Source organism: Callithrix jacchus, chromosome 19 (genome assembly GCF_049354715.1).
Source record: "Callithrix jacchus isolate 240 chromosome 19, calJac240_pri, whole genome shotgun sequence".
NCBI lineage: Eukaryota > Metazoa > Chordata > Mammalia > Primates > Cebidae > Callithrix > Callithrix jacchus.
This window is the reverse complement of record NC_133520.1, coordinates 22,964,057-22,989,536: the sequence shown is the minus strand read 5'-3', so window position 1 is coordinate 22,989,536 and position 25,480 is coordinate 22,964,057. Positions and strand designations below refer to the sequence as shown.

Sequence of the window (25,480 nt, the reverse complement as noted above, 5' to 3'; positions counted from 1 at the left end):
TGGATTAGTTGTAAAAGTATATCATGTAAACTCTAGGGCAACCATTAAAGAAAGGTAAAAGAAAAAAAGTATAACCGACATGCTAAGAAAGCAGAGAAAAATGGAATTATATAAAGTAATTAAACCATGAAAGGCAAAAACAGAGTGGAATGTAAAAAGAAGAAGAAATATGAGCAGCAAATACAAAATAGTAATAAATATGATAGATATTAATCTAACTACATCAATAATCACTTTGAAATCTACTTTAAGTATAAAGACACGGATAGATTAAAAGTAAATGGATGGAGGCTAGGTGTGGTGGCTCATGCCTATAATCCCAGTACTTTGGGAGGCCGAGGAAGGTCCCACTACTTGAGAGTTTAAGACAAGACTGGGCTACATTGACACCCCATGTCTATTCAAAAGATACAAAAATTAGCAGGTGCGGTGGCTTGTGCCTGTAGTCCCAGCTACTTGGGAGGCTGAGATGGGAGGATTGTTTAAGCCCAGGAGATTGAGGCTGTAGTGAGTCAAGATCATGCCACTGCACTCCAGCCTGGGCTACAGAGGAAGACCCTGTTCTCAGAAACAAAACACAACAAAAAGGGCTAGCCTCAGTGGTTGACATCTGTAATCCCAGCACTTTGGGAGGTTGAGGCAGGCAGATTGCTTGCAGTCAGGAGTTCCAGACCAGCCTGGCCAACATGGTGAATCCCTGTCTCTACTGAAAATACAAATATTAGCCAGGTGTGGTAGATCACACATATAATCCTAGCTACTCGGGAGGCTGAGGCACAAGAATTGCCAGGAGGCAGAAGTTGCCTGGGTAAAAGAGCAAGACTCTGTCTCAAAAAAAAAAGAAAAGGAAAAAAAAAAACAAGGGATGCTGAGGCGAGTGGATCATGAGGTCAAGAGACTGAGACCACCCTGGGCAACATGGTGAAACCCCAACTCTACTAAAAATACAAAAATTGGCTGGGCATGGTGGCAGGCGCCTATAATCCCAGCTACTCGGGAGGCTGAGGCCAGAGAATTGCTTAAACTCTGGGAGGTGGAGGTTGCACTGAGCCAAGATCATGCCACTGCACTCAAGCCTGGGTGACAGAGCAAGACTCCATCTCAAAAAAAAATAAATAAATAAAATAAATGGATAAAGAATATGCCATGCTAACACTAATCAAAAGAAAGCAGGAGCAGTTATATTAATTTCAGACAAAGCAGACTCTAGAGCAAGAAAAGATGTCAGGAAGAAAAAGGGGCATTACATAATAAGAAAGGGGTCAATGTTCCAAGAAGACACAACAATACTTAATTTTTTGTTTTTGTTTGAGACAGAGTGTTGCTCTGTTACCCAGGCTGGAGTGCAGTGGCGTGATCTTGGCTCACTGCAACCTCCACCTCCTGGGTTCAAGCAATTCTCCTATGTCAGCCTCCTGAATTGCTGGGATTACAGGCGCCCGCCACCACACCTGGCTAATTTTCGTATTTTTAGTAGAGATGGGGTGTCACCATGTTGGTCAGGCTGGTCTTGAACTCCTGACCTCAACTGATCTGCCTGCCTTGGACTCCCAAAGTACTGGGATTACAGGCATGAGCCACCGTGCCCCACCAACAATACTTAATATTTATGTACCTAACAAATGAACATCAAAACACGAGGCAAAATGATAGACAAACTATTGACAAATAGATCAATCCACCATCATAGTTGGAGATTTTGATACCTCTCTATCAGAAATGAACCAATCCAATGGGCAGAAAATCAGCAAGGACACAGTTAAACCAATACCATCAATTTACTGGATATAATTGACATCTATAGACTACTTCATCAAGTAACTGCAGAATATACTTTTTACCAAAGGCTGTAAGGAAAATTTAAGATGATCTCATTCTGGGCCACAAAACACACCTTAACAAAATTAAAAGAACAGAAATCATACAATGTATGCTCATAGACCACTACAAAACTCTACTAGAAATCAATAACAAAGAAAACTGTAAAATCTGAAGACACATCTAAATAATACATGAGTCAAAAAAGCAATCTAAAAATAGAAATGGGAAAAAAGATTCTGAACTAGATAAAAATAAAAAGACAACTTGTCAAAATTTGTGGGATGCAGCAAAAGCAATGCTTAGTGGGAAATTTGTAGTATCAAATGCATATATTAGTAAAGAAAAAAGACCTAAAATCAGTAATTTAAGCTTCCACCTTAGGAAACTTTAAAAAAAAAAAAGAGAGAAAAGAAAATTAAATACAAAGTAGCAGAAGAAACAACAGAAATTAGAACAGAAATCAATTAAAATTGAAAAAAGGAAATAGAAAAAAATTTAACAAAACCAAAAGCTGATTCTTAAAAAAGATCAATGATATTAATAAGCCTCTAGCTAGGCTAAGAAAAAAGAGAGAATACACAAATTATTAATTTCAGAAATGAAAACTGGGTATCACTATAGATCCTATGGACTTTAAAAAGATAATAAAAGAATACTATAAATAACTCTATGTCCACAAATTTGATAACCTTAATAAAATGAACAAATTCCTTGAATGACACAATTTCCAAAACTCACACAAGAAAAAAATGGAGAGGCTCTGAATAGGCTTCTATTAAATGAATTGAGTCAATAAAAACAGAAAGCACCAGGCCCAGATGGGTTCACTGAGGAACTCTACTAAACAATTGAGGAAGAAATTATACCCAATCTCTACAATGTTTTAGAGGATAGAAGTAGAGGAAATATTTCCTAACTCATTCTTCCAGGTTAGCATTACCTTAATCCCAAACTCTGACAAAGACACTGTGGCACAATGGAATGTACTCATAATCCTAGCTACTGGGAGGCTGAAGTGGGAGGATCACTAGTATTCAGGAGTCTGACCCCAGCCTGGGCAACACAGATCCCTTGTTGAAAAAGGAAACAAAAAAAAACTATAGACTAGTATCTCTCATAAACACAGACACAAAAATTCTCAATAAAATGCTAGCAAATTGAGTCCAATGATGTATAAAAGGATTTAAGATCACAGCCAAGTGGGCTTTATCTGAAGTATACAAGGCTGATTCAATGTTTGAAAATTAATTAATATAATCCCTCACATCAGTAGGCTAAAGAAGAAAAATCACACAATCAGACTGATACAGGCAAAGTATTTGACAAAATTCAACACTCACTCATGAGAAACTCTCACTAAACTAGGAATAGACAACTTCCCCAACCTGATAAAAGATATCTACAAAAAAAAACCCATATTTAATATCATACTTAACGGTGAGAAACCAGAAGTTTTCCCACTAAGATCACGAAAAAGGCAACAATGTCCTCTCTTATCACTCCTTTTCAACATCATACTAGATGTCCTAGCTAATGCAATAAGACAAGAAAGAGAAATAAAAGGTAGAATAATTGGGAAGGAAAAAAAAACTGTTTTAGGCAGGTGACATGACTATGTAGACGATCTGATAGAACTGACAAAAAAAAATCCCTGGAACTAACAATTGACTATAGCAAAGTTGCAGGATACAAAGTTAACATACAAAAATCAATTGCTTTGTCATATATCAACAATAAACAAGTAGAATGTGAAATTAAAAATACAACATTGTTTACCTTAACATCCCCAAAATGAAATACTTAAGTATAACCTTATCTAACAAAATATGTGTAAGGCCTATATGAGCAAAACTACCAAACTCTAATGAAATAAATAAAAGATCTAAATAAATAAGAGATATTCCATGTTCATGGATAAGAAGACACAACATTGTCAAGATACCTGTTCTTTCCAACTTGTTCTATAAATTCAATGCAATACAAGTCAAAATCCCAGCAAGTTGTTTTATGGATATTGAGGAAATGATTCTGGTCTATACTGAAAGGCAAAAGACCTACTATAGCCAACACAATATAGAAGTAGAAGAACAAAGTTGAAGGACTGACACTACTCAACTTCGAAAGATACTACAAAGCTACAGTAATCAAGACAGTGTGGTAGTGGCAAAAAATAAAATAAATAGATCAATGGAACAGAATACAGAGCCCAGAAATAAATCCACATAACCAGTCAACTGATTTTCAACAAATGAGCAAAAGCAGTTGCCCAACAAATTGGCAACAGTGGAGAAAAGTCAGTCTTTTCAACAAATGGTGCTGGCAACAACTGGACATCCACATACAAAAAAAAAAAAAAAAATGAATCTAGACAAAAAAACCTGACACCTTTCACAAAGGGAATCACAAACATAGACGTAAAACCCAAAACTGTAAAACTAGAAAGTGACCAGCCCAGTGGCTCATGCCTGTAATCCCAGCACTTTGGGAGGCCCAGGCAGGCAGATCACCTGAGGTCAAGAGTTCAAGACCAACCTGATCAACATGGAGAAATCCCATCTCTACTAAAAATACAAAATTAGCCGGGCGTGGTGGCACATGCCTGTAATTCCAGCTACTCGGGAGGCTGAGGCAAGAGAATCACTTGAACCCGGGAGGTAGAGGTTGCAGTGAGTTGAGATGGCGCCACTGCACTCCAGCCTGGGCAACAAGGGTGAAACTCAGTCTCAAAAACAAACAAACAAACCCCTAGAAAGTAATATAGGAAAAAAAATCTAGATGACTTTGGTTTTGTGACAACACTTTAGATATGACACCAAAGGCATGATCCATGAAAGAATGAACTGATGAGCTGAACGTCATTAAAATCAAAAACTTCTGCTTGGTCAAAGACATTATAAAGAGAATGAAAAGACAAGCCACAGACTGGGAGAAAATATTTGTAAAATATACATCTGATAAGGAACTGTTTTCCAAAATATACAAAGAACTCTTAAAACCCAAGAATAAGAAAACAATTGGATTAAAAAATGAGCCAAACACCTCAACAGACACCTCACCAAAGAAGATATACAGATGGCAGATAAGCATATAGAAAGATGCTCAATGAGGAAATGCATATGTCATCAGGGAAATGCAAATTTAAATAATGAGATACCACAACAAACCTATTAGAATGGCCAAAATCCAGAACACTGACAACACTAAATGCTGACGAGGATGTGGGACAACAGAAAATCCCATTCACTGCTGCTGGGAATGCAAAATGGTACCACCACTTTAGAACACAGCTTGTCAGTTTCTTATATAACTAAGCATACTCTCAGCATATGATCCAGCCATTACATTCCTTGGTATTTACACAAAGGAAGTGAAAATTTATGTCTATCCAAACACCTGCACACAGATATTTATGGCAGCTTTATTCTTAATTGCCAAAATCTGAATGCAACCAAGATGTCTTTCAGTTTGTCAATGAGAAAATAAACTGTGGTACATCCCGACAGTGTAATATTACTCAATATCTAAAAAGAAACGAACTATCAAGACATGAAAGAAACTTAAATGTGTATTAGTAAGTGAAAGAAACCAATATGAAAAGGCTATATAACATATGACTTCAAATATATGACAGTCTGCAAAAGACAAACATCAGTGACTTCTGGGGCTCAGGGAAAGAGATAAAAGGTGAAACACAGAAGATTTTTAGGGCAGCAAAAACAACTCTATATGATACATAATGGTGGATACATGTCATTATACATTTGTCACAACTCTTAAAATGTTCCACATCTTTAAATACATTAATGTGAACTATGGTCTTTAGGTGAAATGATGTGTTAATGAAGGTTCACTGACTGTAACAAATGTACCACTCTGGTGGGGGAGAAAATGGGGGCAGACTACACATGTGTGGGGTCAAGAAATATATGGGACATATCTGTATATTCTTTTCAATTTTGCTATGAACCTAAAACTGCTCTAAAAAATAAAGCGTTTTGGGCCGGGCGCAGTGGCTCAAGCCTGTAATCCCAGCACTTTGGGAGGCTGAGGCAGGTGGATCATGAGGTCAAGAGATCAAGACCATCCTTGTCAACATGGTGAAACCCCGTCTCTACTAAAAATACAAAAAATTAGCTGGGCACGGTGGCACATGCTTGTAATCCCAGCTACTCAGAAGGCTGAGGCAGGAGAATTGCCTGAACCCAGGAGGCGGAGGTTGCGGTGAGCCGAGATCGCGCCATTGCACTCCAGCCTGGGTAACAAGAGCGAAACTCCTTCTCAAAATAAATAATAAATAAAACGTTTTGAATGAAAAATCAAACATAACAAAAGTCAATAAAAATACCACTACTTTAGACATAGTGTAGTAGTACTTAGCTTCTGGATCCCTCTGTTACAGATCTCTCTCTCTCAAACTCTCTCGAAGACACACACACACAACACCTGTTCAAATATAACATACTAGCTTTGTTTATACTTCCACTATTTAAAAGAAAGTATTAAAAACAAGTGTCCTTGTGGAAAGAATAAGTCTTGGCTTTCATCACATTTTCAATCTTTCACATAAAAACATCCATCTGCCTTGAGAAGCCAAAGGTATAACAAATTTTATACTGCAAAGATAACTAACAATATCACTAGCTAGGCATGGTAGCTTAAGCCTGTAATCTCAGTACTTTGGAGGACCAAGATGGGAGGATCATTTGAGCCCAGGAGTTCAAGCCTAGCCTGGGTAACATAGTGGGACCCCATCTCTACAAAACTAATAAAAAACATTAGCTGGGAGTTGTGGTACATGCTGGGGTCTCAGTTACCTGCGAGGCTGAGGTGGGAGGACTGTCCGAGCCTGGGAGGTTAAGACCGCAGTGAGCCATGATGGCACCACTATCCCCCAGCCTGGACAACAGAGCAAGACCTTGTCTTTTTTTTTTTTGAGACAGAGTTTCGCTCTTGTTACCCAGGCTGGAGTGCAATGGCACGATCTTGGCTCACCGCAACCTCCGCCTCCTGGGTTCAGGCAATTCTCCTGCCTCAGCCTCCTGAGTAGCTGGGATTACAGGCACGCGCCACTATGCCCAGCTAATTTTTTGTATTTTTAGTAGAGACGGGGTTTCACCATGTTGACCAGGATGGTCTCAATCTCTTGACCTCGTGATCCACCCCCCTTAGCCTCCCAAAGTGCTGGGATTACAGGCATGAGCCACCGCGCCCAGCAAGAACTTGTCTTAAAAATATAAATAAATAGGCCATACGCAGTGGCTCATACCTGTGATCCTAGTACTCTGGGAAGCTGAGGACAGATCACTTGAGGTCAGGAGTTCGAGACCGGCCTGGCCAACATTGTGAAACTCCATCTCTACTAAATATAAAAAAAATTAGCTGGGCATGGTGGCGTATGCCTATAATCCCAGCTACCTGGGAGGCTGAAATGGAAGAATCACTGGAGCCCAGGATGTAGAGGTTGCAGTGAGCTGAGATCATGCCACTACACTCCAGCCTGGGAGACAGAACAAGACTCTGTCTCATATAAATAAATAATTTTAAAATGAATTTTAAAAATGTGATTGAGGAACAAAGAATAGTACTATACACACACACACACACACACACACACACACACACACACAAACTGACAAGATTTTTCCTCATAATAACATCAACTGCAAAAGGTAAACACTATGAATATTTTCATGGATTATGTTATAAATATATATATGGAGAGAGAGAGAGACAGAGACAGAGAGAGAGAGAGAGTGTTAGTTTTGCTCTTGTTGACCAGGCTGGAGATCTCAGCTCACTGCACCCTCCACCTCAGGGTTCAAGCAATTCTCCTGCCTCAGCTTCCTGAGTGCTGGGATTACAGGTGCCCGCCATCAGGCCTGGCTAATTTTTGTATTTTTAGTAGAGTAAGGGTTTCACCATGTTGCCCAAGATAGTTTCAATCTCTTGACCTCGTGATCCGCCTGCCTTGGCCTCCCTTTTTTTTTTTTTTTAATTTTTTGAGTTGGAGTCTTGCTCTGTCGCCCAGGCAACCTCTGCCTCTTGGGTTCAAGCAATTCTTGTACCTCAGCCTCCTGAGTAGCTAGGATTACGTGAACAGTCCACCACACCTGGCTAATATTTGTATTTTCAGTGGAGACAGGATTTCACCATGTTGGCCAGGCTGGTCTGGAACTCCTGACTGCAAGCAATCTGCCTGCCTCAACCTCCCAAAGTGCTGGGATTACAGGTGTCAGCCACTGAGGCTAGCCCTTTTTGTTGTGTTTTGTTTTGTTTCTGAGAACAGGGTCTTCCTCTGTAACCCAGGCTGGAGTGCAGTGGCATGATCTTGACTCACTACAGCCTCAACCTCCTGGGCTTAAACAATCCTCTCACCTCAGCCTCCCAAGTAGCTGGGACTACAGGCACAAGCCACCACACCTGCTAATTTTTGTATTTTTTGTGTAGGTGTCACTGTAGCCCAGTCTGGTCTTGAACTCCTTGGCTCAAGCAATAGGACCCTCCTCAGCCTCCCAAAGTACTGGGATTATAGGCATGAGCCACCACACCTAGCTAATTTTTGTACTTTTAGTAAAGACAGAGTTTTGCCATGTTGGCCAGGATGGTCTCGAACACTCTACCTCAGGTGATCCACGTGCCTCAGCTTCCCAAAGTGCTGGTATTACAGGTACACCCAGCCTGTTGTAAACAGTTTTATTTATAAAAATCATATCGGCTGGGAGCGGTGGCACATACTTGTAATCCTAGCACTTTGGGAGGCCAAGGTTGGGGAATCATTTGAGGTTGGGAGTTGAAGACCAACCTGGCCAACATGGTGAAACCCCATCTCTATTAGAAAAAAAAAAAAAAAATTAGCTGGGCATGGTGGTACGTGCCTATAATCCCAGCTACTCGGGAGGCTGAGACAGGAGAAAAGCTTGAACCCGGGAGGTGTAGGTTACAGTGAGCCAAGGTCACAGTCCAGCCTGAGCGACAGAACGAGACTCCATCTCAAAAAGAATAAATAAATAAAAATAAAGATCATATCTATTCCAAGCCAAAGTAGTTTTTATTTTCCAAAAAGGAAAAGAAATGAAACAATATGTTAGTAATTCAAACTACAAAATTTATTTAATCTAATTTTCAAACTTGTTACATTTTTAAGAGTCTGACTATTAAGAAAACTTTCCAATATAATACTTCTCCACTTATTTCAGTTTAGGCTTAGATTTCTTAGTACTTAGCAAGTGAATACCTGTTTCTAGTCTCTGAAAAGAAATAAAATTTCTTCTAACCATATAAGCTAGCCAGGGCATCATAACTGTTGAATTGACTGATGATGGCAGAATATGCTGAGGTTACTAAATAAAAGCCTTCATAGTTAGTTACCCAAGTTATTAACAGCCAAACATTCAGAATTTCACAGAACATATGCTAGAACGGTTGAGCCCTTAAAATAGCAGAATAATAAGAACTCAGACACAAGACAAAGCTCAAGAAGAAAGATCTGTAACTCTTTTTTGGTTTTTATAACTTTTATTTTCAGGCTTTGTTGGAAATAGCAGTTCTTAAAACCTACATGGTGATAAATATGTGGTCCTAGAAAAATTTTCAACTTTAATAACACAGAAGACATTCAGTTTTTAGACAAACTGCCAAGATATTCAGAACAATTCTTACCACTTGTATAAGAAATTCTACTGGAAAACCACCTAATGTTTCAGTGTCAGAGCCAGAAATTTTACTTCTCCATGGTGACTGTCCTAATAAAGGATCATTATCCTATGGGAATAAAAGAGAATCATTTAATCATTGACTATTCAGAGGAGGTATCTTATTTTCAGAAAAAGGGAAAATTCTGTTATAAAATCCAATGAAAAGGAAAATATTTCTGGAGTCGAAGCAAATATTTATTTTATTTAACATTTTCAACTCAAAATAGTGTGTATACCTTTTGAAGTTGTTGTAATAGATGTGTATTTCTTAAGAACATAGCTCACCTTCATAATAATCAATCAAATTATTGATGGTATTTCTAAAATATGCTTACTATAATTGGTGACTGGAGAGGAGGAGTATAATGTAAACGTGGTGGGGTCATAAAAAATCGAGAAGGCCGCTGTTTTTGTCCAAAGGCAGCAATTGGCATTGTCTCATGAGGCTCATTACTCTGAGAAAACAGAATAATCCACAAAACTTGAAATTTATCAATCATTTATGCTTTATAATCACTGTACTTCAGCTTGAGATATATACTCACACATATTCTATGATTCATATAGAATTTATTACTTATATATTATTTATAGAGTAGCATATTAGTCTATACAGATCAAAGGCTACAACCTAAAACAGAATATGAAAACACTACTTTGCTCCCAAAAGAATGAACCTACAAAAGAAAAAAGAAATTAAAAAAAAAAGCGTCAAAATAGTTTAGAGAATCAAAGATTAATATTAAATTGTTCTATGGCCACCTTTGGTTATCTTCATTTAGGCTGTCTGAATATATCCTACAATAATTAAAATTAACTCTTATTTAGCCAGGGAGAAATATTTGGGTGATCTCATAAAAATAGTTAAATTAATTAAACAGAGAAGCAGTTTACTTGTTTTTTTTTTGTAATGGAGTTTCACTCTTGTTGCCCAAGCTAGAGTACAATGGCACAATCTCGGCTAACTGCCCCCTCCACCTCCTGGGTTCAAGCAATTCTCCTGCCTCAGCCTACCGAGTAGCTGGGATTACAGGTGCGCAGCACCACACTCAGCTAATCTTTTGTCTTTTTACTAGAAACAGGGTTTTACCACATTAGCCAGGCTGGTCTTGAACTCCTGACCTCACACGATCCGCCAGCCTCAGCCTCCCAAAGTGCTGGGATCACAAGCATGAGCCACTGCACCTGGCCAATTTAGTTTTTTTAAAAAGAGAGTTTAAAGATTTCACCCTTTAATGTAAAAACTTAAGAACAGTGTGCTTTGCTCTATATTTAGTTCTAATTTTCTTTCTCTCCTATTGTGGATCAAGCAATATTGTATTTCTGCACTTAGGAGATAAAGAAATATATATATATTTTCTAGGAGGAGGTTGCAGTGAGCCAAGATCACACCACTGCATGTTAGCCTGGGCAACAGAGCAAGACTGTTGATTCCAGTTTCAGTCTAACAGGAAACCAGATGCAGAGCCTTGAATAAATTACACAACTGTACTTTATGTTTGAGATGTCTCTGAGTTTCACCATGCAAAAAGTGAAGGTAATTAACACCCATCCTGCATACCTCTGGAGATAAAACAGGAGAAGAAATAAGTACAAGATGTTACTTCATACTTTAAAAATAATTTTGCAAGAGGACTACACTTTAACCTAACAGCTGCAATGAAAATGTTATGTAGCTTCTTCTCCAAGGTTATTTAGTCAGGACTCATCAGGTTGGTTATACTAAAGTGCTGTGTCATTAAGGTCCAACAGAGGAATCCCAGTTCCTGGAAAACAGAGGACTTAAGTATATTTCTAAACTAGGGGTCTAGCAGATAGGGCTGGGACCGCTAAGGATCTCTTCCTTTGTGAGCTAAAGTCAATTCTATCATAAAATACAATTTCTAAAAAAGACTCTACATAACAGATTTAATAGGTATAAGACACAAATGTGTTATGAAATACTACTTACAAGAACTTCATAGTCAGGGATGGTATGGGTTCCAAGCCCTGTCCTATCAAAAGTTACTCTATAAGTAGCATTAAGAGTATCCACAGCATCTATTTGTCCAGTGAACAAACCATCATGAACACCACGTAATCGTGCTGAGAAAAGAAAAAAGATATTATGATGTGTGGGAAATACAAAGAATAGTCAAATATAAAACTTCCAAGCATGTAATTTGAATCATAGTACAGTATTTTGTCTATTAGAGTTTCAAAACAAGCACATACTTTATTTTTGGCTTAGAGAAACAACAGAAAGATTTTTTTGAAACAAAAACCAAAACTATAAATGATAATCCCTAATTTCATATATGAATAAAATTATATTACTTCCAAATTAAGAGAAAAATATTTTTAAATCATTTGGAGTTCAAACCCCTAACTGCAAAAAAGCCAACAAAAGAAGTTTGGTCATTATACTCATGAGTGAAACACCAGAAGTAGTTCGATAAAAAAAAAAATGACAAAGATGTTATACAGAAAACAATTAAAGAATTTAACACAGCAGGCCTGAGACTGCTATACTTAAATAAACCTCCTTGCAAGGCTGGCCCTTGTCTGGTATCTGGGAACTTGGCTTTCAGAAGTGTTCCTACTGTTCCCTAATTAATAATGGTGGTTTACTGTGTATATATTGTGCAAACAATGTGGTTAATGCTGGACACCTGCTTTCCCTCTGGAAGACTGGGATTTTAGTATATACCAGGCAAAAGATGCCTACATACTTAGCCCCCAGTAGAAACTCTTGTCACCGAGTCTCTAATGAGCTTCCCTGTTAGACAACACTTATAGGTGTTGTGACAACTTGTTTCCGGGGGAATTAAATCAAGTCTTACGTGACTGTATTGGGAGAGGACTTTTGAAAACTTGCACCTGGTTTCCTCTGGACTTTGCCCCAGCCACCTTACTTACTCTTTTGCCAATTTTGTTTTGTATCCTTCACTGTAACAAATCTTAGCTGTAAGTACATGTGCTGAGTACTCTGAATCTTTCTAGTGAATCACCAAAACTAGTAGTCTTGGAACTGATGACATAGATGAACTCTGTGTCACTATTACTTAAGTCCAGCCTAAAATAACATCAGAGAAATCCAAACAAACATCCAGCATGAGCAAAAAATATAAGAACAGCATTTATGGCTTTAAACTGGGCAAAGTAATACATTTTATACTAACCAAAAAATATAATACACAACATTTTAATAGAACACAGAAATACACAATGCAAAACTGTTTAAAATAAAAGGATCAATTGATAACACAACTGTAGAGGACTAAAATCTCTCTCAGTTTCTGACAGAAAGGGAAAAGTAAATATGGATACAGAAGATGTGGAAAATAAAGTTGAATAAACAAATGTAAACACAGAAAAGGACTTGTAGTTGTGGTGGCATGAAGAGGTTAGTAATTCCTCTCCATAAAAAAACAAGTACAAACCTGAACGAGATTGTCAAAAACAACCATTCCAGGGTACTGGAAATGGATCCAATGCAGAAAACAAGAAATGTTTACTGCTGAAAAAGTGCTAGAGCTTCAAATTAGGGTAAGGGGAGTCAGTGGCCTTTTTGCACAAGGTTATTCACACACCCACCACTACGATCAACTTGGTTGGTGAGAATGGTTTTATTAGTTCAAGGCTGGTCACAACAACCACCAGTATTATTGCCAGAGGGAACAGACTCAATGTTAACGAGTAGGTAAAAACTACTTTGAGTGGTGAATTCAATTAGGAAAGAACAGGAAAAACCCACAGCTTTGTAAGCCCAAGGTCATGATTGGCACACAGCCAGAAATTTAACAGGCAGATCCTGGAAACTCAAAAGGCATAAAAGGGTAGAAATAAGCTCTCTACCATCCATGGCTAACTGGGTTACTATGCAGATGGACAGAGAAGATCCAATAGTCTAGCAAAAAGTAAAAGCTAAGGATGACTTGAAAATTAACAGCAACTTTGTATATACATTCCCCAACTTACATAAAAATCGATGCGAGGCTTTTCCCAATCAAGATGTTTGAGCATAACCTCTGTTCAAATCATTAGGTGACCACTAAATTATGATTATTATCTGAGACAGGAGTCTCGCTCTGTCACCCAGGATGGAGTGCAGTGGCACGATCTCAGCTCACTGGAACGTCTGCCTCCTGGGTTCAAGTGATTCTCCTGCCTCAGCCTCCTGAATAGCTGGGATTACAGGTGCCCGCCACCACACCTGGCTAGTTTTTTTTTTTTGTATTTTTAGTAGATACAGGGTTTCACTATGCTGGACAAGCTTGTCTCAAACTCCTGACATCAGGTAATCCACCCACCTCAGACTCCCAAAGTGCTGGGATTACAGGTGTGAGCCACCCCGCTTGGCCCTGACCACTAAATTATATGCAGACACAGCGGCAACTCCTTGGAAATCAGGTTTAATAATAATAATAATATAAGGGCCGGGCGCGGTGGCTCAAGCCTGTAATCCCAGCATTTTGGGAGGCCGAGGCGGGTGGATCATGAGGTCAAGAGATCGAGACCATCCTGGTCAACATGGTGAAACCCCATCTCTACTAAAAATATAAAAAATTAGCTGGGCATAGTGGCGCATGCCTGTAATCCCAACTACTCAGGAGGCTGAGGCAGGAGAATTGCCTGAACCCAGGAGGCGGAGGTTGCGGTGAGCCGAGATCAGGCCATTGTACTCCAGCCTGGGTAACGAGAGCAAAACTCCGCCCAAGAAAAAAGAATAAAAAAACGAAGCAGAGACATCAGTGTGTCCATAGCCAACACTAAACCAAATCCAACAACTCTCCAAAAAAATCAGAATGCATAGTTGCTACAATATATTATCTGAAATATCAAGTTTTCCACCAGAAATTACTAGACATGTAAAGTAGAAAAGCATGGCTCTTAATCAAGAAAAAAGTACAGTAAGAAATTGAGAGATAATATATTTACCAAAGACTTAAAAAGCAGCTATTACAAATATGTTCAAATAATTAAAGGAGGCTGGGCATGGTGGCTCACACCTATAATCCCAGCACTTTGGGAGGCCCAAGTGGGCAGACTGCTTGAGCTCAGGAGTTCAAGACCAGCCTGTGCAACATAGTGAAACCCCATCTCTACAAAAAAATTAGCCAGGCATGGTGGTATGTGCCTATAGTCCCTGGAGGCTTAGGTGGGAGGACTGCTTGAGCCCAAGAGGTGGAGGCTGCAGTGAGCCAAGATCGTACCACTGCACTCCGGCCTGGGAGACAGAGCAAGTTTGTCTCAAAAAAAAAAAAAAAAAAAAAAAAAAGAAATTGTGCATGTATGCACTTTTTTCCTATTATCTTCATTTCTATTTTTTGAAAAATTTATTTGATAAATAAAATCTTTTTCTTTTCCATTTACTCCTTTAATTTAGATAACCTACAGAAAATCCCAGATAACCTGGGATTATTGTTCATTTTATGAAGATTACTTTTAGGATAGTTCAGATTCTTATAATTTCTTAACAAACCAATGATTTTAATATATTTTTTAACGCTCTGATTTCTCCAGGGGCAAACAACTGTGGCTTAAGTATCATGTCTCAAACAACTTCCTATATGCTGTAGCTAAAGTATCAAATCTAGACATTTTTCCAAACTTCTCTAATATTCAAATTTTACATTACTTTGAAAACCCAGTGCATCTATCAGAACTCTTGTGCTTCTAACTCTGCATATAACAATCACAAAGTCCAGTCATGTTTTACCTGCCAGATTCTTTGTTCCTACTGCAGTCATTAGAAATGGACTATTTCTAGACCCAAGTCCACGAGAACAACGGCATTTGTGAATTAACCAGACAAGGCTAGTTAGGAAAGGAAAACAAATAATGTAGAAGAAAAATATAAAATAATTTAAAATTTAAAAAAATTTACGGCCAGGTGCAGTGATTCATGTCTGTAATCCCAGCACTTTGGGAGACTGAGGCAGGAGGACTGCTTGAGCCTGGGAGGTCAAGGCCACAGTAAGCCAAGATCACACCAATGCATCCCAACCAAGGTGACAGAGTGAGACATGGTTTCAAAACAATGAAAGAGAAAAAAAACCCACAGAAAACAAAAACAAACTTTTAAATCATACATAACTATACTTTCTCCAACAGATTATTAAATTTCATCTTTATGGCAGTTTGCTTTAGTTTATATTGTAGTAGATGTTACTTTGAATCAGTATGCTTTTTCCTAATTACTTTGAAAAATAGATTTCATGAATGAAGAAAGAGTAACTTCTATAGTAAACTGCATAGAGCTATAGTGAAAGCTTTCTAAATTTAAAAGCCATTTCTTGAATACAGATTATCTAGGTTATTTATACCTTCAGAATTTTGTCCCATGTGTACGTGTACACATGTCCTAATGGAAAATCAAAGTCACTAAGAAAAAAAAAGATCAAGTGATGTGGACTACAGAACCCCTACTCCATCCCTGGGCATCAGCCAGACTCAGAGGGAGTTAAGGGATAGGGATAGAGTGAGGATTAAAGATGTTTATTGTTGCCGGGCGCGGTGGCTCAAGCCGTAATCCCAGCACTTTGGGAGGCCGAGGTGGGTGGATCACGAAGTCAAGAGATCGAGACCATCCTGGTCAACATGGTGAAACCCCGTCTCTACTAAAAATGCAAAAAATTAGCTGGGCATGGTGGTGCGTGCCTGTAATCCCAGCTACTCAGGAGGCTGAGGCAGGAGAATTGCCTGAACCCAGGAGGCGGAGGTTGCGGTGAGCCGAGATCACGCCATTGCACTCCAGCCTGGGTAACAAGAGCGAAACTCTGTCTCAAAAAAAAAAAAAAAAGATGTTTATTGTCAATATTTCTTGGTAGTTAAAAATAAAATAAAAACCAAAGAAACAAAAAAAGATTATCTTGATTAAAAATTACAAGTCAAAATAGTAATTAGCTTGTTTTTACTTACCTGTAACTTTGGTTCCAATAACCAGAGGCAAAGGAATTTCATCTGGGAGATCTTTGAATTGTGAAACATCTGCAACTTTCCTTTGTTGTAAGAGCCTTATTTTCTGCCGTTTCTGTTTTAATGCTGATCTCTCTTCCTCAAAAAATGCAGAGGAACATCTAGAATAAATTATAAAAACCATATAAACTGATAACTACTCTATATAAAAACTTAAAACCTTTTTATTATTTATTTTTTTTTTTGAGATAGGGTCTGTCACCAAGGCTGGAGTGCAGTGGCACAATCTTGGCTCACTACAACCTCCACCTCTTGGGCTTCTCCTGCCTCAGCCTCCTGAGTAGCTGGGACTATAGGCACACACTACCACGCCCAGCTAATTTTTTGTATTTCTGGTAGAGATGGGGTTTCCCACGTTGCCCCGGCTGGTCTCAAACTCCTGGGCTCAAGAGACCCACCCACCTTTGGCCTCCCAAAATACTAGGATTAAAAACTTAAAAGCAGCCAGGTGCAGTGGCTCCTAACACTTTGAATGTGCTGAGGTGAGCAGGTCACCTGAGGTCAGGAGTTCGAGACCAGCATGGCCAAAATGGCAAAACTCCATCTCTACTAAAAGTAGAAAAATTAGCTGGGTGTGGTGGCAGGCACCTGTAATCCCAGCTACTGAGGAGGCTGTGGCAGGAGAATCACTTGAACCTGGGAGGTGGAGGTTGCAGTGAGCTGAGATGGCACTGCTGCATTCTAGCCTGGGCGACACTGCATCTTAAAAAAAAAACCAACCAAACAAAAAAAACCCACCAAAAATAAAAACATAAAATCTATCCATCCATCTCACTATTCCTTTTTTTCTTCTCATTAAGTATACCATATTCAAAAATAGGTTCTTAGAAACTGTTTCTGGCTGGGCGCAGTGGCTCATGCCTGTAATCCTAGCACTTTGGGGGGTCTGGGCAGGTGGATCACCTGAGGTTAGGAGTTCGAGACTAGTCTGGCCAACATGGCAAAACCCCGTCTCTACTAAAAATACAAAAATTAGCAGGGCGTGGTATCAGGCAACTATAATCCCAGCTACTCAGGAGGCTGAGGCAGGAGAATCGTTCTGGGGACAGAGGCTACAGTGGGCCAAGAACACACCATTTCACTCCAGCCTAAGTAACTCCATCTCAAAAAAAGGAAATTGTTTCTTTTTGGCCAATCGTGGTGGCTCATATTTGTAATCCCGGCACTTTGGTAGTCCAAGGTGGGATAACTGCTTGAGCCCAGGAGTTTGAGACCAGCCTGGGCAATACAGCGAGGCATCATTTCTACTAAAAATAAAACAATTAGCTAGGCGTGATGGTGTACATCCAGCTGCTTGGGAGGCTGAGGTGGGAGGATCATTTGAGCCCAAGAAGTTGAGGCTGCAGTAAGCTGTGATCGTACTACTGCACTCCAGCCTGCAGGAGCGCAGAGGGAGACTCTGTCTCCAAAAAAAAAAAAAAGAAAAGAAAAAGAAAAAAAAACCTGGGTAAGGTGGCTCATGCCTGTAATCCCAGCACTTCAGAAGGCCGAGGCGGGTGGACTGCCTGAGCTCAAGAGTTTGAGACCAGCCTGGGCAACATGGTAAAAGCCTATCTCTACCAAAAATACCAAAAAACCAACAATTAGCTAGGTGTGGTGGCATGCACCTGTAGTCCCAGCTACTTGGAAGGCTGAGGTGGGAGAATTGCTTGATCCCAGGAGACAGAGGTTGCAGTGAGCCAAGATTGCACCACTGCACTCCAGCCTGGGCAAAAAAGCAAGACCTAGTCTCAAAAAAGAGAAAGAAAAAGAAACTTTCATTTCACAGTAAATTACCTTCCATTTTTTAAAAAACAGGATTCATATACAAACCAGGTTATTCCTTCCTACAAAGCAAATTAATTTTTTTATCATCTTTTGATAAAATTGTGCTTGGAAACTAGATCTCATAGGGACAATTTTCAATTTCAATATTCTACCCAGAAGAACATGACATTTTCTCTGTGACCCAGTAAACACACCATATAGGAGTTAAAGATGAGACTTGCTACTATGTAAACTTTCTGCCTTAAAAGTATAACTGCTGAATTCCCTCTTATTTCTAGAATCTATCTTGCTTCCATGTTCAAATCCCAGGATGAAGCAAAGTATTTAAACATCACTTTCATGCCATGTTATGGTTTTCACTTTCAAAGGTACATTATGAGCTCTATTGCCATTTGTCTCAAAAACTAAATTAAAAAATGAGACAAAGAATATAAAGACCAGCAATGTATAAAATGAATTGTAAGCAAGGATGAATAAGGACTGGAAATACACAGATCTTAGCTGATAATATGACATTGTATATTATGATTTCTGAACTTGTTGAATATGGATTTGAGCTATATATATGGCAAGAATATTAGAAGATAAAAAAAAAGGGTAATGGGTTACTAGTAAGCTAAGTAGTACCATAAAAACAGACTTGCTTCTGCTGTACGTAACATCTTTTAGAAGTCTTTCTGGCATAGAGCCATTATAAAAATTAGTAAGGAGGTTCCTCAAAAAACTAAAAACTACCCTATGATCTGGCAATCCCACAGTTACTTGCATATTCAAAAAATGAAATGAGTATATCAGAGAGAGATGTCTGTACTCCCATGTTTACTGTAGCATGATTTACAACAGTCAGGATACGGAATCACCCTAAGTGTCCATCAACAGATGAAGGGAATTTTAAACTGTGGCATATATGTAAAAATGGAATCTTATTCAGCCATAAAAAATAATGAAATCCTGTCATTTGCAGCAACCTACATGGTACTGGAAGTCAATATGTTAAGTGAAATAAGCCAGGCACAGAAAAACAAACATCACACGCTCCTTTTCATACACGGAAGCTAAAAATGCGGCTCTCATGGAGGTGGAAATTATTAACAGAATGGTGGTTACCAGAGGCTGGGAAGGGAAAAGGGAGGGGAGGATGAAGAGAAGTTAGTTAAGAAAGAATAAGTTCTAGTATTCAACGGTATAGTAGGAAAATATAGTTAATAATTTATTGGCTCTTTTTTACTTTTTTATTGACTATTTCCATATAGCTAGAAGAGAAAAATTTTCCCAACACAAAGAAAAGATAAATGTTTGGGGTAATGGGTATCCCAATTACCCTGATTTGATCGTTATACATTGTATACATGTACTCCCAAAATATGTATAACTATTATATATCAATTTTAAAAAGATACTAAAAAAGTCTTCTTGACATAAAAACCCAGGACCCATACTATCTCCCTATAGTTGACAATTTTTTTTTTTTTTTGAGACGGAGGCTTGCTCTGTTGCCCAGGCTGGAGTACAGTAGCACAATCTCGGCTCACTGCAATCTCCACGTCCCAGCCTCAAGCAATTTTCCTGCCTCAGCCTCCCAAGTAGCTGAGATTACAGGTGGCCACCACCACACCCAGCTAACTTTTGCATTTTTTTAGTAGAGACAGGGTTTCACCATGTTGGCCAGGCTGGTCTTGAACTCCTGATTTCAGGTGATCTGCCGGCCTCAGCCTCCCAAAGTGCTAGGACTACAGGCATAAGCCACCGCGCCTAGCCTAGTTGAAAATTACACTTGTTTGCTTCCGTGCATACCATGATTCCCACTTCTTCTCTTGTACCTACTTTCCCCAATTAAATTTTTAATTTTTTATTATTGCTTTATTGAGGTATGATTAGCATATAATAAACTGTAAATGTTTGAAGTGTACAATTTGGTAAGTTTTGACATATACACATACATAAAATCCACAAACCCCTCACTACAATCAAGATAATGAATATATTAACATATCCCCAAAAGTATTCTCTGCCACTTTAGTCTTCCTTCACATTGCTTCCATATCTCTACTCCTCAAGCAATCATTAAGTTGCTTTCTGTCATCATAGATTAGTTTCTGTCTTCCACAATTTTATACACATGGAATCATCTAGTATGCCTTATTTTGTCGTGCTTCTTTCACTTAGCATAATTATTCTTAGTTTTATCAATGTTGTTCCATGTATTAATGGTTCATTCCTTTTTATTTATGAATAGTATTCATAGATGTGTTACAATTTGTCCATTCACATTGGAAATTTGAGCCATTAAGCAACTTTATTTAAAAATAAAGTTACTTTAGGCCAGGGGCAGTGGCTCACATCTGTAATCCCAGCACTTTGGGAGGCCAAGGCAGGCAGATCATTTGAACTCAAGAGTTTGAGACCAGCTTAGGCAACATGGAGAAATCCTGTCTCTACTAAAAATACAAAAATTATACAGGCATGGTGGCAGGGACCTGTAATCCCAGCTATACAAGAGGCTGAGAGACGAGAATCACCTGAACCCTTGTAAGCACAGAGGTTACAAGGAGCTGAGACTGCACCACTGCACTCCAGCCTGAGCAACAGAGTAAGACTCCGTCTCAAAATAAACAAATGATAAAATTGCTTTGAACACTATGTATCGGCTTTTGTATAAACATATCCTTTCAATTCTAGTGGATAAATGGCTAAGAGTGAAATGGCTGAGTCACATGGTAAGTATATGTTTAATTTCTTCAGAAACTGTCAAACTTTTCCAAAATGGCTGTACTATTTTGCATTCCCACCAGCAGTGTATGAGAGTTGAAGCTGCCCAACATCCTAAGTCATGTAAATTTTGGACACTGTGGTTTAATTTGCATTTCTTAGCGACTAATGACGTTGAGCATCTTTTCATGTGCTTATTTGACCCCTTATATCTATGGTGAAGCATCTATTTAAGTCTTTTGCCAATTTGTTAATTGGGCTGTTTGGTTCTTATTGAATTTTGAAAAGTTATTCATTCATTATGGATATAATATACACGATTTCACCAGTCACATTTTACTTAAATAGTATTTTTTGAATAGTTAATATTTTTGAATATAATTTACATGATGTGTAATTTAAAAGGTTCAAAAGGCACTGAAAAGTCTAATACCTGTGTTCCTCATTTCCCCTCTGCTTCCCAGAGGATCATCGTTATACTTTTCTTTTTCTTTTTTTTTTTTTTTTAAGACAGAGTCTCGCTCTGTCACCCAGGCTGGAGTGCAGTGGTGCAATCTTGGCTCACTGCAACCTCTGCCTCCCAGGTTCAAGCAATTCTCCTGCCTCAGCCTTCTGAGTAGCTGGAACTACAGGTGTGCATCACCACACCCGGCTAATTTTTCTATTTTTAGTTGAGACGGGGTTTCACTATATTGTCCAGGCTATTCTTGCGCTTGACCTCATGATTTGCCTGCCTCAGCCTCCCAAAGTGCTGGGATTACAAGTGTGAGTCAACGTGCCCAGCCATTATACTTTTCTTATAGATCCTTCACTGATACCTTAGACATATACAATTAAAAAAATGCATATGTTCCCCTATTTTCCTCAAATAGTTACAATATGCACTGTTGTGTATTTTTCTTTCTTTTCTTGGCACAGCACAGCAATCGTTTCTATTACATAGAAAGTATCTTCTGTTTTTGTTTTATGTTAAATGGTTTCAGAGTTTTCTATTATATGGAGTACCATAATATTATAATTTCTCTGTTTATGGACATTTAGGTTGTTGCCAATCTTTAGCTATTACAAACAACACTGCAATAAATACCTTTGTACATGTAATTTCATCTGTGTGAAAGTAGTTCTGTGTTATATATTCTAAGAAGTGCTACATCAAGGAAATAGAAATTTGTAAATTTTATGGATATCACCAAATTGTCCTCCACAGAGATTATATAAAATTAATCTATCACCAGTAATACATATGAGTGACTATCTAACCATACCATTACTAACCCAACATATCAAAACCTTTATGAGCTCTTCCCATCTGATAATTAAAAACAATACCTCAGCATACTTTGCTTTTGCATTTCCCATTATGAGTAAAATGGAATTCTTTTTCACGTTTATAAGAGGCATTTCTTTTTCCTTTCCTATGGATTATCTGTTGTTGTTTTTAAAGAGACAGGGTCTCCCTTTGTTGACCAGGTTGGAGTGCAATGGGGTAATCATAGCTCACTGTAGTCTCAAAGTCCGGGATTCAAGCCATCCTCCCGCCTCAGCCTATTGAGTAGCTAGGACCACAGGCATGTGTCATTCAACTGGCTATTTTTTTAATTTTTATTTTATTTGCTTATATTTGAGGGAGGGTCTTATTCTGTTGCCCAGACTGGAGTACAGTGGCATGATCATGGCTCACTGCAGCCTCAACATCCAGAGCTCAAGTGATCCTCCCACCTCAACCTCCCAAGTAGCTGGGACTACAGGCACATGCCACCATACCCAACTAATTTTTCAATTTTTTTTTTTTGTGGTAGAGATGGGGTCTCACCATGGTGCCCAGGTTGGTCTTGAGCTCCTGAACTCAAGCGCTCCTCATGCTTCAGCCTCCCAAAGTGCTGGGACTACAGGTGTGAGCCACCACACCCAGTCTGAATTATCTATTTATAATCATTTTTATTATGGGTTACTTGACATTTTTTTATTGATAGGAGTTCTTTACATAACAGGAAATTAGCTCTGTGATAAGATGTGATAGATATTTCTGTTGCTGTCTTTCAACTCTGCTTATGGGCTTTTGTTTTTGGCCATGTAAAATGTTCTTATTTTTGTATAGTCAAATTTATTAATGTTTTCTTTTATGAGTTCTAGGTTTGAAGCCTGTTAGAAAGGTCTTTTCCAGGTCGGGTGTAGTGACTCATACATGTAATCTTAGCACTTTGGGAGGCAGAGGCGGGCGGATCACCTGAGGTCAGGAGTTTGAGACCAGCCTGGCCAACACGGCAAAATCCCGTCTCTACTAAAAATGCGAAAGTTAGCCAGGTATGGTGGCAGGCACCTGCAGTCCCAGCCACTCTACTCAGAAGGCTGAGGCAGGAGAATCACTTGAGCTTAGGAGGCGGAGGTTGCAGGGAGCCAAGATCAAAACAGAGCACTGTACTCTAGCCTGAGCGACAGAGAAGACTCCATCCCCTTCCCCCCCCAAAAAAGAGAAAGTCCTTTTCCAGTTCAAGATTGTAAAACTCTCCTTTGTTTTCCTCTTGTGGTTTTAATCTTTCATTTTAAAAAATATTTAAATCTTCAATCCTTTTCAAATATTTCCTGGTTATTAGGCATGAGAACAACCTGTTTTTTCTATAGACTGCTAAACAGTAGTCTCAATTTCCATTAAACAAATAATCCATTCTCTTCTTCACCATGTACTTGAGAGGCAATCACTGCAACTATTATACTAAATTCCCATAGATATCTGTGACTGTATCTGGGTTTTCTCTTCTTTTTCATTCATTTTTCTATTTAGCATCACTACCACTCTGCTTTAATTATGGTCACTTTATAGTCTATTTTAAAGTGCTCTTTAAAATGGAGTTTCTCTTTATTACTTTGCTTTTTCAGAATTTTTCTGCTTGATGTCTCCCTTCTTAAATGTGAATTTTAGAATTAACTAATCTAATTAAAAAAAAAGAGGCCAAATGTGGTGGTTCATGCTTGTAATCCCAGCAGTTTGGGAGGCCGAGGTGGGTGGATCACCTGAGGTCAGGAGTTCAAGACTAACCTAGCCAACATGGCAAAACCCCATCTCTACTAAAAATATAAAAATTAGCCGGCATGGTGGCAGGCACCTATAATCCCAGCTAGTTGGGAGGCTGAGGCAGGAGAATCACTTGAACCCAGAAGGTGAGGCTGCAGTGAGCTGAGATTATGCCACTGCACTCCAGCCTGGGCAACAAAGCAAGACTGTCTCAACAACGACGACGACAGACCTGTTAACAGTTTTATTGGGACTGATTTTAACTTATAGACTAATTTAGGATGTTGAGTCTTCTTTTCCAAGATCCTGCATGTCTTTACATTTGTTCATATGTATCTTGCACATTTCCTGTTAAGTTCCTTACTGGTAGTTTATCTTTCTTTGTTTCTTCCTTTTTATCTTCCAACTGGATGAATTTTCACCAACTGATTTTTAAAATTAAGATATTATTGTATTAATAATTTGTATTATACCTGGACTTCCTCAAAGAAAAAAAAAACCACATCCTTTATTGAAAAAAGTCTTCAACTATTAATTAACCTTGATGAATATGCTATGGTAAAAGAATAGGAGATAAATTAACAAGAGAAATATTATAATGACACTCAAACAAACTACAGAATTATGACAAAATAGTAAAATAATGACCAATATCCCACTCTGATGGACAATAATTAGAAATAGTGTAACTTAATTTGCTCAAATAAGCAAAATGATAGCAAAAAGCCCCAAAATAGCCTACTGTAATTACTAAAGGCCATAAATTATGAGTATGAAATACACTAAATAACATACCAAATTTTAATTATAATAAATATTAAAAACATCATCAGCGAGGTCATCTTTTAATATCAAAAAAATTGGCAGTTTAATTAAAAATTATCCTTGTATTTCATAACCATCAAAAGAGATCATTAATCTAAATTCCATTTCTATTTGTCCAAGTCACTTTATATTTACAGACCTTCCTTGAACTTTCCCACCATTTAAAATGAAAAAGTCTTACACATACTTTTTACCAGGCAGAGAGACATAATGTGAGAATTAATGATCTAATTCTTCTTCTAACATGTTTCCAATTTTCACTCAAAAGTAATATAAGGTTTTCCAACGTGTTACCAGGATAACAGTGGAAAAGGAAAAAATTATTTCACACAAAGTGTAATTCTCAGAAAGTAATGTATTAGATAGATTAACTTGTTTTCTACTTTTATATAAAGTAAAACAGACACTTCTGGGAAGGCTCCTGAGGTGATAAAGGATGTCACGAAAGATAACATAAATGTAAACAGAACTTTACAGCATTCTTAAATACTTTTTAAGATATTCTTAAATATTTTTTGGAACACTGAGGGACCCAAGTAATGTAAAACAAAAAAAAAATACGTTCAAAACCTGTGATCCTAACAAAATAAAATTGTGCATTTAATTTAATATGCATACGTATAAACAGCATCTACATTAAAGTTGGTTTACAGGATATATTTAACACATAATCAGTTATTCCGAAAAGTTA

At 38.3% G+C, this 25,480-nt stretch overlaps 1 protein-coding gene across 7 annotated transcripts in view; it reads right to left on the bottom strand.

The window, feature by feature from the left end:
- LIN9 (lin-9 DREAM MuvB core complex component) overlaps positions 1-25,480 on the bottom strand; it is a 77,774-nt gene that overhangs the window by 28,078 nt on the left and 24,216 nt on the right. For all 7 annotated transcript variants that reach the window (XM_078356716.1, XM_078356717.1, XM_003735233.6 and 4 more), the window contains 4 exons: positions 16,419-16,576; positions 11,467-11,600; positions 9,851-9,970; positions 9,481-9,582 (listed from right to left, as the gene is read on the bottom strand). In XM_078356716.1, coding sequence (XP_078212842.1) covers positions 9,481-9,582; positions 9,851-9,970; positions 11,467-11,600; positions 16,419-16,576 — 514 coding nt within the window. The remainder of the gene's footprint in view (positions 1-9,480; positions 9,583-9,850; positions 9,971-11,466; positions 11,601-16,418; positions 16,577-25,480) is intronic.